Source organism: Hemitrygon akajei, chromosome 4 (assembly GCF_048418815.1).
Source record: "Hemitrygon akajei chromosome 4, sHemAka1.3, whole genome shotgun sequence".
In the NCBI taxonomy this organism is placed as follows: domain Eukaryota; kingdom Metazoa; phylum Chordata; class Chondrichthyes; order Myliobatiformes; family Dasyatidae; genus Hemitrygon; species Hemitrygon akajei.
Window position 1 is genome coordinate 79,887,981 of NC_133127.1, and position 17,128 is coordinate 79,905,108.

A 17,128-nucleotide genomic window follows, 5' to 3' on the forward strand; every position below is an offset into this window, starting at 1 on the left:
TTTGATTGCTAATTTTAAAGGAAAGGAACATCTTTCATTTATCAGCATGTGCCATTATCAAATTAAGCAATATATCAAATCTTTGATTACTAGATCAAGTTTTAAGGATTCTACATTGTTCCAATTGGATCACTTAAAATATAGCCCCAAATAATTAAAAACAATGAATATGGTGATTAATGTAGAAATCAATTTTACATAGTCTGTATATTTAATTGATTCTAACATCCAAACTCAAATGGTAAAATGTAGTTTAATAACCAAAAATTTCAAGATAGCTCTCATTTCTGATCAAAATGCCCAACATTTGACAGATTAGCAGTCTGTGATTTATACAAGGCAATATTAATTTACCATTATAAACCTAACAGTTTACTAAATGACAATTCTATTTTAACAATTTACATACAGCAGATGAATAAATGTTACTGTTAAAACACTATTATACTAGTTATATACTACTCTGATTCACACTCAACCTTTTCCAAGTTACAGCATTGAGGAAATCCAAAGAAGTACATTTTGAGTGCATCCAAGTCTTGTAACAATTATGATGCATGATTTATACACAGGTTGGTAATGTAGTTAGAATGTACTTCCAGTATTAAATTTGAATAGGCAACAGTTCAGAAGTAGTAACCATAGTTTCCTCTTTCACTTCCATGCAACATTGTCTCAAAAATAGGCCCATACAAGTTTTCAGCTGTAGAGATATTAGAACTGCATTTTTTTTCAGAAATTTAAAATACAGGAAATAAAATTTACTGGATTTATCAAACCTTTTGCTATACCTGTAATACCTGGGAATTATTTACTACAGCAGGATTGCCCTGCTCATTCTGGCCGCACAAAATTGGTGGGAATATATATTGTTATTGTAGAATTAAAACTCCTGGGTCTGTAAAATAACACACTGGAACTATTGCACTTTGGACTAACTCTTCCTCCGGTGTGCAGAAATAAAGTGCTGTTGACACATTTACGATATTCCAAAATGATTTACAGCCTAATGAATGGTTTGTGGAAGTTTAGTCCATTATGTAGATGAAGAAAAATTACTATCAGTTTGTACACAAGATCCCTCAACCAGAATTTAAATAAAGAATTGGGACAAATTGAGCAAAAGTAGTCTCCATTGCCCCTTTAAATGACTAATCATAGTGAAAATATAAAATGAAGTGAAAACAGTGAATCTGAATAAATAACCATTATATTCAAAGATGCCTTAATATTTAAAAGTCTGAAATGGAAGCCTCCTGTGCCTTTCCTGTCCATAGAAGTCAAGGTGCTCTGACTAACACTACTCAGCTCCTTGGTTGCAGCCTTGTAGGGGAGTACAAATGCCCATCAAGTACTTTTTAAATTCAGACACAAGTTCCATATCCAATAATCTGGGAGATATTTGATGGATTTTATGATGCTCTGAACAACATTGTGCAATTTCTTCCATTAAAAACTATTATAGACATCTATACAGTAGTTAGTGATTTTCATACAACCTTTATATCACAAAGTTCTATGATATATAGTTTGCTTGTTTTAATATACAGCATTAGATTTCTATTTTAAAATTTTCATCAAGTTCATCTATAATGCTCGATCTTGTTATCATGGTACCATCAAGAGATATGGATTTAAAGCAAGTTTGAAGTCAAAATTTAATCAACAATTTAAGCATTTTGATCAGGAATTTTATGGTGATTTGCTGTGCACAGAATTTAAGACATCTTCATTTTCTTTCTCATTTGGTAAATCATCAATAGTATGGGGTGCAAGAGCTGCGTGTGTCTGTCCAAATCCTTGATAGTATCCCTTTGGAGACGGTGGGAGAGATGGAGTATCAGAATTCAGGTCCTGACTCGCTGAAGAGAGAAGGCTGGTATGTTCATTGTGCTCCTCCTCCTCAGTAACATTTGTTTTCCTTGGTCGACCCAGCACAGTCCTTCCTATAAAATTTAAACATTCAGAAATAATGACGGGATGATTGCTCCTCATTAAGATCCACAAACTATCTTGGGTTCGTTGCATTAACTATATTTAGATAAAAATTCTATGAATTATTAAGAGTATATTTACCCTGCAGCTACTATCCAGATACAAGAGATTTAAGTCACTATCAGCTTAATTGTACCTACATTTATTAATTGGAACTTTGTGTTACCATGAGCAAATCCTGTAAAATTAAGTATTCCCTAAACGCTATGCAATAAGAGTAATTGCTAAGAGACTAGTTAGAAGCATACATGTGTTAACTATTAAGTAGATCTGAAGGGGTGTCCAGACTGGCACACTTGCATATGAAATAAAGTTCATTGGTACAGTTGCAACAGCAATTCAAGATTCATCATTAGAATGTACTATAAAATCTTTAAGTCATAGGCTTTATGCACAGCTGTTTGATGCAAATCAATTACCATTTACAAATTAGTAATTCTCTTCTACTGACAAAGGAATTTGCCTGTAAAGTGAAAAACAGCTGGCATAAATGATAACTTCTCAAACTTGAGGGTTTCAATGATCAGTCTCTGACTTCCCACACAATTTTCCTTATGAAATTTATGATAAAATTGAGTTAACCAGAAGAATCCAGCAGCCGTAAAAACGGTCAGTATCCTACTACTGGTTTAAACCTGCAGCTTTTGAAACAAAAGTATAAAGGAAAGAGTAATATATTCAGTATACAGGTTGAACTCTCAAAATTCCAGAAATCTCCGAGATATGCAATTTTTTTGAATTCTGACATATTACAAATGGAAAATTAAACGAGGTGCTGGGAGGGTTCCCAGGGAATGTGCAGGTTTCTGTGAACCACAGACAGTTCAGAGAAGTGACTTCACACGTGTTAAGAACAGAATTTAATGAAAAATTTAAAAAAAACTGCATTAAGTGAAAAATGAAATCTTGATTGTATATTGAAAGAGTGGATTTGTCAGCATCAAGGTGAACATATGTTACTTAATAGTATGCGGTTTCATGAAACATGCAAAGATCTGTCACAATGAACTGAAAATTGAAGGCCACTGAGTATTCAGCACTCTGGTTGCAGAAATTTAAGAAAAGGGCACAGCATTACACTTAAAGATTGATGGTAAAGGGTTTGCTGATCAGAAAGCAGCAGAGAATTTCAATAAGTTTGCCGATATCGTCACTGATGAAAATCTAACACACTGAAAAGCTGAACATATACATGATGAACAAATGTAAGACAAAGACTGCTTACCAATAGCACACAAATTCAGAATCCACTGACTGTCCACCTGGGCTGCTGAGGTAGTAATAGCTTACAATTCTAATTGTTCAATGTACACATTGTTTTATGAACAAAATTATTAAAAATATATAAACCTACCTCATGGCATTTGACAAGCTGTATATGTTCTGTAATGTCAATGAATTTTGTGTTTTGACTTGGGTCTCATCCCCAAGGTATCTCATTATATAGATGCAAATATTCCAAAATTGCAAACAAAAATTCCAGCAGCAAGCATTTCTGTTAAGTGTGCAACCTGTACAACTAATTTTGGAGAAAGAAGGACATCTTGTGACAGTAACGGAAACTGCAGGAATGCAGTATTCTGTCTTAGGTTTCATTAATATGAAGCAGGATAAGAGTACTTCAGAGAGGAAATTAATTCTGAAGACAAACATTTGGAAGTATATTTTTTGCCCAAAATTTACCTCAGACTGAATGGAAATCTTAAGTGCCTCAGAGTATGTGTATCCCCAAGTCTGATGAGATGTCAAAAGCACTAACCAACTTCCAAACGTTTCAGAAAATGGGAAACGTGCTAAAGTCCAAAATACTTGGAAATAACCCAGGAAACGACAGTATTAGTCAGTTATATTGTTTTGGCTGCAAGTTAACTTCAAGAATTCAAATAGGGTAAAATTAATGTATTAAGGCAATTGGCCAAATCAGCAAGTCAGTATGGATTACCTCTTTACACTAGAACATATCAACCAAGCAGAAACAGTCCTGACCCAATACCTTAAATGCAGACTTTGAGGTCTTACTGTACAGGAGTCAGGAATACAAATCAATGATCTGTACTTCCCAAGCCCAAAAGCAGATACCAGATACAGTTCTTGTACTATTGTCCAGACTTGAGGTTAGCTGGTTCAAGAAGATTGAAATCAGAAACATCTCATTTTGGCAGGACTCTTGGTCATGAATTCCTGAGAACTTTTAAAAACAGCAAATCCTCTTAATTTTATAACTATTTGACAGCACTAGTCATTGCTGACTCACAGGCTGTAGACTTGGGAAGAAAAATAAACACTCTCCACAAATGGTAGTGGGCCAATTTGAAAGACAAAGATACCCAGCATACAAAGTAGCTAATAATAAAGCCCATCAAATGTTTAACTACATAACAAAATATCAAAATTCTAGTCAAAGGAAATCTTTAAACCAATGCAATAAGAGAAAATTGGTATGGGAAACAGAGAAATGGCAGAAGAATTTAATGAGTACTTTAGATCTGTTTTCACTAAGGAAGACACAAGCAATCTCCCAGATGTATGGATGGGCCAAGGACATAGGGTAACAGAGGAAATGAAACAGATTGACATTCGGAAGGAAACGGTGATGAGAAGACTGATGGGACTGAAGGCTGACAAATCCCCAGGTCCAGATGGTCTGCACCCTAGGGTACTAAAGGAGGTGGCTCTGGAAATTGCGGATGCATTGGTAATCATTTTCCAATGTTCCTTAGATTCAGGATCAGTTCCTGAGGATTGGAGAATGGCTAATGTTATCCCACTTTTTAAGAAAGGAGGGAGGGAGAAAACAAAGAACTATCGACCTGTCAGCCTGATATCGGTGGTGGGAAAGATGCTACAGTCCATTATTAAGGATGAAATAGTGGCATATCTAGATAGCAGTGATAGGATTGGGCCGAGCCAGCATGGATTTACCAAGGGTAAATCATGCTTGACTAATCTGTTGGAGTTTTTCGAGGATGTAACCAGGAAGTTAGACGGGGGAGATCCAGTGGATGTAGTGTACCTCGATTTTCAGAAGGCATTTGATAAGGTCCCACATGGAAGATTGGTGGGTAAAATCAAAGCTCAGGGCATCGGGGGGAAGGCATTGACATGGATAGAAAACTGGTTGGCAGATAGAAAGCAAAGGGTAGCAGTGAATGGGTGTTTCTCGGAATGGCAGCTGGTGACTAGTGGGGTGCCACAGGGCTCGATATTGGGACCACAGCTGTTTATAATTTACATTAACGATTTGGATGAAGGCATAGAAAATAACATCAGCAAATTTGCTGATGATACTAAGCTGGGTGGCAGTGTGACATGTGATGAGGATGTTAGGAGAATTCAGGGTGACTTGGATAGGCTGGGTGAGTGGGCAGATACTTGGCAGATGGCATTTAATGTGAATAAGTGAGGTTATCCACTTTGGGAGTAAGAACAGGAAGGCAGATTATTATCTGAACGGTGTAGAGTTGGGTAAGGGAGTAATACAAAGAGATCTCGGAGTCCTTGTTCATCAGTCACTGAAGGTGAATGAGCAAGTGCAGCAGGCAGTGAAGAAGGCTAATGGAATGTTGGCCTTTATTACAAAGGGAATTGAGTACAAGAGCAAGGAAATCCTCTTGCATTTGTACAGAGCCCTGGTGAGACCACACCTGGAGTATTGTGTAGAGTTTTGGTCTCCAGGGTTAAGGAAGGACATCCTGGCTGTAGAGGAAGTGCAGCGTAGATTCACAAGGTTAATTCCTGGGATGTCTGGACTGTCTTACGCAGAGAGGTTAGAGAGACTGGGCTTGTACATGCTGGAATTAAGGAGATTGAGGGGGGGATCTGATTGAAACATATAAGATTATTAAGGGATTGGACAAGATAGAGGCAGGAAATATGTTCCAGATGCTGGGAGAGTCCAGTACCAGAGGACATGGTTTGAGAATAAGGGGTAGGTAATTTAGGACAAAGTTAAGGAAAAACTTCTTCTCCCAGAGAGTTGTGGGGGTCTGGAATGCACTGCCTCGGAAGGTAGTGGAGGCCAATTCTCTGGATGCTTTCAAGAAGGAGCTAGATAGGTATCTTATGGATAGGGGAAACAAGGGATATGGGTTCAAGGCAGGAACTGGGTATTGATAAGGAATTGGATCAGCCATGATCTCAAAATGGCGGTGCAGGCTCGAAGGGCCGAATGGTCTACTTCTGCACCTATTGTCTATTGTAAAAGCGTATCCCAAGTAGAAAAGTAGCCTGATAGAGGTTGAGCAACCCTTATCCAAAGGGCCTAAAGGTGCTCCATATTTTTTCAGACTTGTTAACTTGAATATGGTACCCAAGTCTGAACATGAAATCCATTTACATTACGTGTACAACTCATACAGATATCATGAAGGTAGTTTTATATAAAAATTGTTAACAATTTTGTGCATGAAATAATGTGTACATTGAATTATCAGAAAAGTAAGCTCACCTGCCCAGGTGGACAGTCTGTGGCTGTTTGGCATCACCATCATTCCCAACTCTGAATTTATGTGCTACCGGTAGGCAGTCTATCTCACACTTGTTCATCACACATGTATTGATGCAGCCTTTCAGTGTGTTAAGATTTTCATCAGCAATGATCTTGACAAACCCAATAAGTCTCACTGCTGCTTTGTGATCAGCAGATACTTTATCCCCATAATCTTTAAAAATTTAATGCTGTGCATTTTCTTAAATTTCTCAACCAGCCTGCTGAATATTCACAATTACCTTCAGTTTCAATTTGTTGCAACAGATCTTGTTTCACATTAAGCTGCACGTTCACTCCAACACAGACAGATCTGCTATTTTCATACACCACTCAGATCTGTTTTGCTCTATGCAGTGTTTTTTTGTTGTTCTATTTTTCATTAACTTCTGTTCATGACATATGAGGACACTTCACCTTAACAGTAAGGCCACAGTCAGTCTGTGTGGGCATCTCTCATCCCATTATGTTGAGCACTGGTGCTCCCCAAGGCTGTGTGCTCAGCCCGCTGTTGTTCACAGTGCTGATGCATGACTGTTGCAGGATCCAGCTCAAACTGTCATCAAGTTTACGGATGACACAACAGTGGCTGTCTTATCAAGAACGATGACAAGACGGAGTATAAAGGGGAAGTGTGAGAAGAACAGCCCAAGCCTGAACGTAGAAGACAAAAGAAATCACTCTGGACTTCAGGAAGGTGCAGACAAACCATCCCCCTCTGTGAATATATGGCTCCTCTGTAGAGAGAGTTAAGTGCACCAAGAACCTGGGAGTTCACATCATGGATGACCTCACCTGGGCCCTTAATATCAGCTCCCTGAACAAGGCAGCACAGCAGTGCCTCCGACTTCTCAAGAAGATTGAGGCAAGCAAGTCACCCCCCACCCTCCATCTTCACTGTGTTTTACAGAGCATCACTGAGAGTGGCCTGACAAACTGCATCTGCGATGGGAGCAGTTGAGCATCAGACCTGAAGCCCCCACAAAGGACTGTGAGATCAGCTGAGGGGATCATAGGGATCTCCCTACCATCCATTGGGAACATTTATCAGGAGCGCTGCATACGCAGGGCCCTTAGTATTATTAAGGATCCTACCCATCCATCCAGCATCCAGTTTGACTTCTACCATCAGGCAGGAGACTCTGATGCACTAAAACAAGAACGGTCAGGATGAGAAACTGATTCTTCTCACAGGCCATTAGGCTTCTGAACTCCCGGCCACGTTGTATTCGAAGTGTCACTGGTTAATCTGTTCCATTCCTTACAATATTTAATATTAATTCACTTTGGTTTGTTATTTATGTGAGATTCATCTGCAGATTTTATCCTTACCTTCATAACTTATTGTGTGTTATGTGTATAAAGCACTTTACACCGTGGTTCGAGGAAATGGTGTCTCATTTCTGTATATGTAATATACACGTACATAGTAAATAACAATAAACTTCACTAGACTTGACTTCTTAGAATTGCCTGTGGTGTGCAGAGACCTGCACGTCACCTGGGAACCTTCTCAGTGCCTTATGAATTTTTCCATTTGTGACATATCAACAGAAAAAATTTTACATTTCATACATTTTCAAATTTTGGATAAGGGGTGCTCAACCTGAGTTACTTCAGAAGAATGTATCGGATCTATGAAGTCCTGTCTAAAATTAGATCATTGGCTTGGTGAGCTCAGGTTAACAAGAGACATATTAAATGCTGGTTTCTTGCAAGAATAATTTCTACTGACTAATTAGGTAGACCTGTCTTTTCTTTTTAAGATTCCATATAAAATGATGCACTTCTAGTCTTGCAAAATACAATATATAGTATGATCTTAATTGGGGTATCTCTTCTCATATGATTGCTATTAAACAAATAACACAACATTGTCACTGGCTTCACTTGAAACTAAGTCAAGATGATACTTTGGAACTGACACCTTTGCACTCAAAAGTTTCAATGTCAACATGTAAACGATCTCACTAACACATCTTCCTTACCAACATTCCGCACTTGTTCCGATATGTCTGCTCTGATGTCAGAGATATCCCACATCGCAAGAAAAGAATCCAAGCAGGAGCCTTCCTCAGCTTCCTGCACATAGGGCTTATAGGAAAAGCTATAATGGTGACCAATTGCGGCAAAGAACATTTCAATACAAATGACAAAATCCTGAGAAGGAAAATAGAAAAAAAATGTTGATCAAATTACTTTTTTTTTCAGTTTATACCTTTCTTCATGCTAGCCAATTTCCTCAATTAATCTATTTAACCACATATAAAGGTTGTAGATCATTAGTATTAGTGTACAAGATGCAAATCAAATTGGCTGGTTTGCACCCAAATTGGTGCTCGTTCTAATGGCCACCGTTGTGCATGGGTACATCAAACATCGGAGGTCTCAGAATGCAAACGGTGAGTTTCACCGTTTGGCGGGATTCTACCTTGCAAAGATGTGTCTGGTCACATTGCTGAACAATGTTCCATTCTGCATACATAGAAAGCTGTGCTGTTTAGGCTTTTCAAACAAATACACAGAGACTAACATCAACTGCTGCTGGAAGATTATCAATCTTTTGATCTTGACGGTCTTTAGAGAAAGAGGCATCGTGACCCAAGTGTTGTGGAGTAGCACATTCTAAAATCTGGTACCACGTGCTGCGGAGTATTGAATCTTGGTGCAGCCACCACACTCTACGGGATCATTGAACACTTAGGGGCTGAACCTGTGTCATAACTACTCAGACAATCTGGTCATGGAAATTAGTGTATACATAAAGTGTTACCATTGTGATCATAATGAAAATCTTGCAACTAAATGAAACATTGTCTGATAACGCAAATGGTTACATATGAAAATATTCAAAAGAATCAATAAGTCTTTGTAATTTTAAAAACCTTCGCTTCTCAAACACATTTTACATGTCCTTAATTTACCTTTTCCAAAGTTCCTTGTGTGATGTGCAATGGAACATCAGCAGGTTACAGAATTCACTGATAACAAAGTCATATTTGAAGTTCCTGGGGCCCCACTGGATTTGTCCTCACTTTTTACTAACCAACCCATCTCTCAGCAACCAATTTCTAAAATTTCATATATGCAAACATGCCAAAATCCTACCAAATACAGTTCCCAACCATTCTGGACCTTATCTAGCAGTTTAGTTGCAGCTGCCATTCCTAACTGGAATTTCAAATCATTTACCGATATTTCATTTACATAAGCAGTACTTTTTCCAAACTATAGCAGCATCAATGGGTTCATATTTAGATTACATTAGCTTTACTTGCTACATGTACAAAATACAGTGAAATGTGTCATTTGTATCAAGTCGAATCAGCACAATTTATGCTGGGTAGCCTCCATGCGTCGCCACGTTTCTGGCACTGACATAGTATGTCCACATCTCAATGGCCCTAACTCGTACATCTTTGTAATGTGGGAGAAACCAGAGCACCCAGAGGAAACCCATGTGGTCACAGGGTTTGAATGTACAAACTCTTTACAGGTAGAAGGAAATTTTTTTTGGTGTATTGGATAGATTGAACAGAAATATGCAGTTTAAGATGGCACTCATGGTGCCCAGTGACTACTTATTGGTGGCAAAAAAACAATAGAAAGAAAACTAAGTACCTTACAGTTTATTAATAAATGATTAGCACTAACAATGGAGAGGCGAGCAGTGGTGCAGGTGAAGCAGCAGGTGAGAAATGGAACTTGAAATTAATGTACATTTTGTGTTTAATTATTCTATTGTGCTCTCTATATTTAAAATTGCACACTAGAACGTTGATCACTATTTTACACAGTAATTGTTGTTGACAGTATCCCATCATTTGCATACTAACATTATATAAATCACCAGTGGTGAACGCTTTAATATTTGCAACGTTTTTTTTAACTTGTTGCTTAAAAGGTTTTGTTGTTACATTGGAAGTAGGAAATATACTTGAAGGCTAGCTCTCAAAATAGTAATATCAAACACAGATTGTTTGATCAGAAAAATACACCTGTTAAGCAAAAAAACACTATAACGGAAAAAAATACTTCTAAGTAACTGCATTCTTCCATCTGGCAGCATAGATTCAATAAGTAACTAGCATGCAAAAACAAGCTTTTGATTTACTATATTCTTATAGGGAGGAGACTGACCAGCCTCCTGACATTTCTCACTATTTACTACAACTCTTAGTTGAAGGCTACCAGCAGAACAATAAACAGCAAAGAGTTACCAGCACAGTACATGTTTGTGGTATTTCTGTAATGTATCCTCAGTGAGATGAAGGGTTTATTGTACAACCTACCATTTGAATTCTTGCATGAAAGGCTAAGAACCCAATTCCTTCAATAACTAGGGACAAGCTGTACTCTCACTCCCAAAACTAAATTAACTTTGAAGACAGAAATATGATTGCAAGAAACAGAAGTAGGCCATTCAGTTCTAATGGCCACGCCACCACTCAGTAAGATCATGGCTAATCAATATCATACCTCAGAGCCACTTTCCTGTGCTAATCCCATTTGGCTTCAAAAATGTATTAATTTCTGTCTTGAGCATATTTATGGGTAGAGAATCACAAACATTCACCACTTTCTGAGTGAAGTTTCTTTCAATTTCTATCTTTTATGGGTGACCATTCATTTTGAGACTGTGTTCCCTGGCCTGAGGGAATTCTGCCATTCTGCAGTGCAAGAATGTTCAATGTTCCAATGACGTCTCTTACCATTCTTCCAAGCTTTACGAATGGGATGATGGGTCTGTTGTACATGGAAAATTAAGCAAGCTCTCTCTGCACCCTCCTCACATCCCATTTTATCACCCAGCTTAATGTCATCAGCAAACTTGGATTCAAACCAATTGTGAACTGGTGGGACCCCAGCACTGGTCACAGATGCCAAGCCTGAAAATGACTCATTTGTTCAGATTGTTTTCTGACAGCCAATACTCAGTTCAGGCCAGAATACTCCTCCCAATCTCAAGTGATCCGATAAATAGCCTTGTGGCAAATTCCTTCATGACAGTTGAACCCAATTGGAGCTAGCAGTTAGCTCTCTCCTCCTCATTTCTTAAAAGGTGGAGTTACTTTGACTACCTTCCAGTTCTATCAAAACCTTGTATGTAGATTTCCAAATTGAGTGTGGTTGTCAACCTTCAATCCCATTAATTTATTAATGTTAGTTTATTTTAACTTATTCACTTCAAACTACCGTAGTTGTTCTCCACTCTTTCCTGCAGGTAATACAGACACACAGTACTTATTTTATTACTCAGCTACTTCCTCATTCCCCTATTTATCCTGTTTCAGTTATTAAGCTAAATATTTATTTTTAAAACAAAACAGGTCTACAGAAGATATTCCAGACTATGTATGTGCCTTTCTGCAGATTTCTCCCATTTTCTAATATTTCTTTCCTGATCAGGTGTCTGGATTCCCAATTCTTAGGCTTACCGATCTTTAGACAACAAAAAAATCTATTACTTATAACCTTGTCTGCCATGAGTAGAACACTCTTCCTTTGGCTTTTATGCCTTAAAAAGGGATATGTATTTGTAGAAAATTATGCTAGAGATGTTTTCTTACCGTCAAACCTTTACTGCAGCAATTTTTAAAATACTTTTTCCTGTTATGAGGTTTGTGCTTTTTAAAAAACTAATCTGTTTTTGTGACGATATGTGATGGTTCATCAGCACTTATTGGCAAAAAGCGGTAATAACAGTTAAATTAACTGCTGTATCACCTTTCTCAGTTTTCATTGGCTAACTATTAGTACGTTACCCACATGATATGATAGTTTTAATTAGCCTATTAACTAGTTTATACTCTATCCAAGGAATGTTCTTAATTTCATCTATAAAAGTGGTGCACATTTCAGAGGTACCATCTTTATTCCTTTTGTTGTTGCGTCTATTCACCTCTTGGCATCATTTCTCAGCTCTTTATTTAGTTTGTTTAGTATCTGTACATTTGTTTGTACTTTAAAATAAACTGAAATCTTAGAATTAAGATGGCTTGTCATTCCTGACTCCTGGGAGAACCCCAAGGATCAGAACATTATCAGAGGTCCAACACTAGCAAAGACAACCTTCAAAATTGTTCACTTTTCCAAACTAGATGATTCATTCTTTATATAAAATTCTACCATATACAATTATTCTTCTCAACAATGGTAGCTTTAAAATAACCTGTTCCTAGCCATCCTTGCAAACTAAAACAGATTCCATAAAAGATGCCACTTTTGAGGGTGCTGTACAAATATAACTGCTAAAATTACCTGTAGACCAGTAGCCACAGCTTCTACACTCTCCCAGTCCCAAGTGTGTTTCTCAGATATGACCCCAACTTTCACAAGTAATGCAATAAAGGCAGCTTGCCTAAAATGATTGAAAAGGAAATTTTAATAAACATGATAAAATGATCAAAAAAGCAATTCAACAATTTGGGTTTTGATTTTTTTCATTAATGTATTCAACTAATTTATATTATTAAATTCAGCTTTAAGGAAACTATTGTCTGTTTTAAACCAAGGAATAAAAAGCCTTAGGAGAATAAAACATTTTTTAAAACAACTTACCAGAAAGATACAAAAACAACTAGCTTCACACAGAGAAACTTGCCCACTGGCTGGATGGGGTTCAATTCATTTCGCAGCACTTTATAAAATAGCACAAGGCAATACATGGCAAACTTGAAAAACAAAGAACAGCATAATCACCATTACAAGAATAAATAGCAGCACTTCTGCATCTTTAATATAGAAAAATATAACCAAACGTGCATATGATTTTGAAAGAATCAGGAATTATGTTTGAAAAGCTGTTTCTTTTCAAAATTTAGTCAAACCTTAAAACTTCATTTTACAGCGAAATTCTTGAATTTAAGACCAAAACAAAAGACAAATTGTTTTCAAAAAATTTAATCAAGTGCAACAAACCAGGAAAATAAAAATTACATTTTTTATAAGCATATACATATATCAAGACTTACTAGCTGTGAAAGATTGTTAATTATAACCAAGTATGTCCAAGCATTCTTGAAACTAAAGTTCCCTTCATCATAAACCCCAATGAGTTCGCAGATTCTAGACGAAAAGAAATTTCAATTACTGGCCTTGAATAAAGCACACTACTTGATAGCATACTTGCCTGCCTCCAAGATTGGCATGCCAAAAATCTAAAATAAAGCTAAATATCAAGAATATCGCACCGTTCTCTGGTAGCCTCCTTAAATAGTTAATAGAATCACACTGCTTTTGTTATAACTGAATAGTCCCAAATGTCAGCGTGTGATAATTATTTAAACAAAAACTTTCGCCAGTGATTTGGATCAGGACCATCAACCTTCATTTAAAATCTAAGTAAACACACATTTCTGCTCACATACTGTGAAACTTCCCCATATGACCCTCCAAAGATTGGCGTCATCCACAAATTTTGATGCTGCTGATTCCAAATTTCAAACCACGTAACTTGGGCTCTACTAAATGTGTCCACATGCACCAAATACCAACTACACATCAGCCATGCTCACAGAAAGGTTGTACACCTCCCCTCCCAGCTTATTCTGTCTTCTGCCCCCTTTCTTTCCAGTACTGGTGAAAGATCTCGGCCCAAAATACTGATTGTTTATTATCCCTCATAAATGTTGCCTGATCTGCCGAGTTCCTCCAGCATTGTGTGTTGTTCATTAACTTACTTGGTATAGCAAAATCTTTAGCACTAAGAATGTTCAAAGTATGCATGTGTTACCGTATACCACCTTCAGATTCATTTTCTTGCAGGCATTTACAGGAAAAATACAATAGAATTTTATGATAACCTATACATAAACAGATAAAGACGGACAAACAATCAACGTGCAGAAGACAAACTGTGCAAATAATGGGCATTGTTGTTTCCATACTAGGCCATGATACAGCCAGTTAGGATACTCTCCACTGTGTATCAATAGAAGTTTGTCAAACTTTTTGTTGACATGCTGACTTGGCACAAACTTCTAAGAAGTAGAGGCACTGTTGTGCCTTTTTTTTGTAATGGCACTTATGTGCAGGTCCCAGGGCAGATCTTCTGATAGGATAATGCCAAGGAATTTAAAGCTACTGACCCCCTCCACCTCTCGACACTTCATTACAGTATATGTAAGTGATACTGTATGATAGTCATAGAAGCAGGTTGCCACATTCTTCTCGGGCACTGGTATGATTGATGCCTGCTTAAAGCAGGTGGGTACCTCAGACTGAAGTGAGAAGCTAAAGATATCCATAAATACTCCAGCCAATTGATTAGCACGGATCTTCAATAGACAATAGACAATAGGTGCAGAAGTAGACCATTCGGCCCTTCGAGTCTGCACCGCCATTTTGAGATCATGGCTGATCAACTACTATCAATACCCGGTTCCTGCCTTGTCCCCATATCCCTTGATTCCCCTATCCATAAGATACCCATCTAGCTCCTTGAAAGCATCCAGAGAATTGGCCTCCACTACCTTCCGAGGCAGTGCATTCCAGACCCCCACATCTCTCTGGGAGAAGAAGTTTTTCCTTAACTCTGTCCTAAATGACCTACCCCTTAGTCTCAAACCATGCCCTCTGGTACTGGACTCTCCCAGCATCTGGAACATATTTCCTGCCTCTATCTTGTCCAATCCCTTAATAATCTTATATGTTTCAATCAGATCCCCTCTCAATCTCCTTAATTCCAGCGTGTACAAGCCCAGTCTCTCTAACCTCTCTTGCGTAAGACAGTCCAGACATCCCAGGAATTAACCTCGTGAATCTACGCTGCACTTCCTCTACAGCCAGGATGTCCTTCCTTAACCCCCAGAACTCTACACAATACTCCAGGTGTGGTCTCACCAGGGCTCTGTACAAATGCAAGAGGATTTCCTTGCTCTTGTACTCAATTCTCTTTGTAATAAAGGCCAACATTTCATTAGCCTTCTTCACTGCCTGCTGCACTTGCTCATTCACCTTCAGTGACTGATGAACAAGGACTCCTAGATCTCTTTGTATTTCTCCCTTACCTAACTCTACACCGTTCAGATAATAATCTGCCTTCCTGTTCTTCCCAAAGTGGATAACCTCACACTTATCCACATTAAACATCATCTGCCAAGTATCTGCCCACTCACCCAGCCTATCCAAGTCACCCTGAATTCTCCTAACATCCTCATCACATGTCACACTGCCACCCAGCTTAGTATCATCAGCAAATTTGCTGATGTTATTTTCAATGCCTTCATCCAAATCGTTGACGTAAATTGTAAACAGCTGTGGTCCCAATATCGAGCCCTGTGGCACCCCACTAGTCACCACCTGCCATTCCGAGAAACACCCATTCACCGCTACCCTTTGCTTTCTATCTGCCAACCAGTTTTCTATCCATGTCAATGTCTTCCCCCCGATGCCCTGAGCTTTGATTTTACCCACCAATCTCCTATGTGGGACCTTATCAAATGCCTTCTGAAAATCGAGGTACACTACATCCACTGGATCTCCCCCGTCTAACTTCCTGGTTACATCCTCGAAAAACTCCAACAGATTAGTAAAGCATGATTTACCCTTGGTAAATCCATGCTGGCTCAGCCCAATCCTATCACTGCTATCTAGATATGCCACTATTTCATCCTTAATAATGGACTCTAGCATCTTCCCCACCACCGATGTCAGGCTGACAGGTCGATAGTTCTCTTTTCTCCCTCCCTCCTTTCTTAAAAAGTGGGATAACATTAGCCATTCTCCAATCCTCAGGAACTGATCCTGAATCTAAGGAACATTGGAAAATGATTACCAATGCATCCGCAATTTCCAGGGCCATCTCCTTTAGTACCCTAGGATGCAGACCATCTGGACCTGGGGATTTGTCAGCCTTCAGTCCCATCAGTCTTCTCATCACCGTTTCCTTCCTAATGTCAATCTGTTTCATTTCCTCTGTTACCCTATGTCCTTGGCCCATCCATACGTCTGGGAGATTGCTTGTGTCTTCCTTAGTGAAAACAGATCTAAAGTACTCATTAAATTCTTCTGCCATTTCTCTGTTTCCCATAACAATTTCACCCAATTCATTGGGCCCAACATTGTTCTTAACTATCTTCTTTCTCTTCACATACCTAAAAAAGCTTTTGCTATCTTCCTTTATATTCCTGGCTAGCTTGCGTTCGTACCTCGGACAGATATGCTGTCTGGGCTAAATGCTTCCTGTGGACTGAGATCACAAAGCCGTTAAGGTGTGCAGATGTTTGTGAAGGTACCTCCATGTTCTGAAGTATATCTGGAAGTTTTGTGAACTGCCCAGAAAATGTCACTGTGTATTGCCAGTGCCATCTTGCACTGTTGGCCGAAGTGAGCACAAGTGACACTGAGGTAGCCTTGGAACAAAACCTCATTGTAATTTATATTGTTTTGTAGGAGGTTATAGCATTCAAGCCCTGCCTCAGTTGTTGAGCATCCCTCCAAGTTCAGATTTAGTCTGGAATTGCCACTTTGCATGTGAGATGACCTCCCAAAGGTAATACCTGGTCCTCTATTTTTCCAGGATCACCAGTCCTAAATACCACTGTTCTAGCTATCAGCAGATTGTGAATCTCTTGGTTCACCTAGGATTTTGGGTTGGGAAAGACAGATTTTGAGGGGACACACTCGTCAATGCGCGCCTTTATA

The 17,128-nt window shown here is 38.5% G+C and overlaps 1 protein-coding gene across 2 annotated transcripts in view; it reads right to left on the reverse strand.

The window, feature by feature from the left end:
* Window positions 1-234: 234 nt before the first annotated feature.
* The window catches only part of tmem184c (transmembrane protein 184C), a 32,233-nt gene continuing 15,339 nt past the window's right edge, over window positions 235-17,128 (reverse strand). For both annotated transcript variants that reach the window (XM_073042928.1, XM_073042929.1), the window contains exons 6-10: window positions 13,456-13,549; window positions 13,043-13,155; window positions 12,743-12,842; window positions 8,470-8,641; window positions 235-1,946 (exon numbers count right to left, since the gene is read on the reverse strand). In XM_073042928.1, the coding sequence (XP_072899029.1) occupies window positions 1,693-1,946; window positions 8,470-8,641; window positions 12,743-12,842; window positions 13,043-13,155; window positions 13,456-13,549 (733 nt within the window). In that variant the 3' untranslated portion in view covers window positions 235-1,692. The remainder of the gene's footprint in view (window positions 1,947-8,469; window positions 8,642-12,742; window positions 12,843-13,042; window positions 13,156-13,455; window positions 13,550-17,128) is intronic.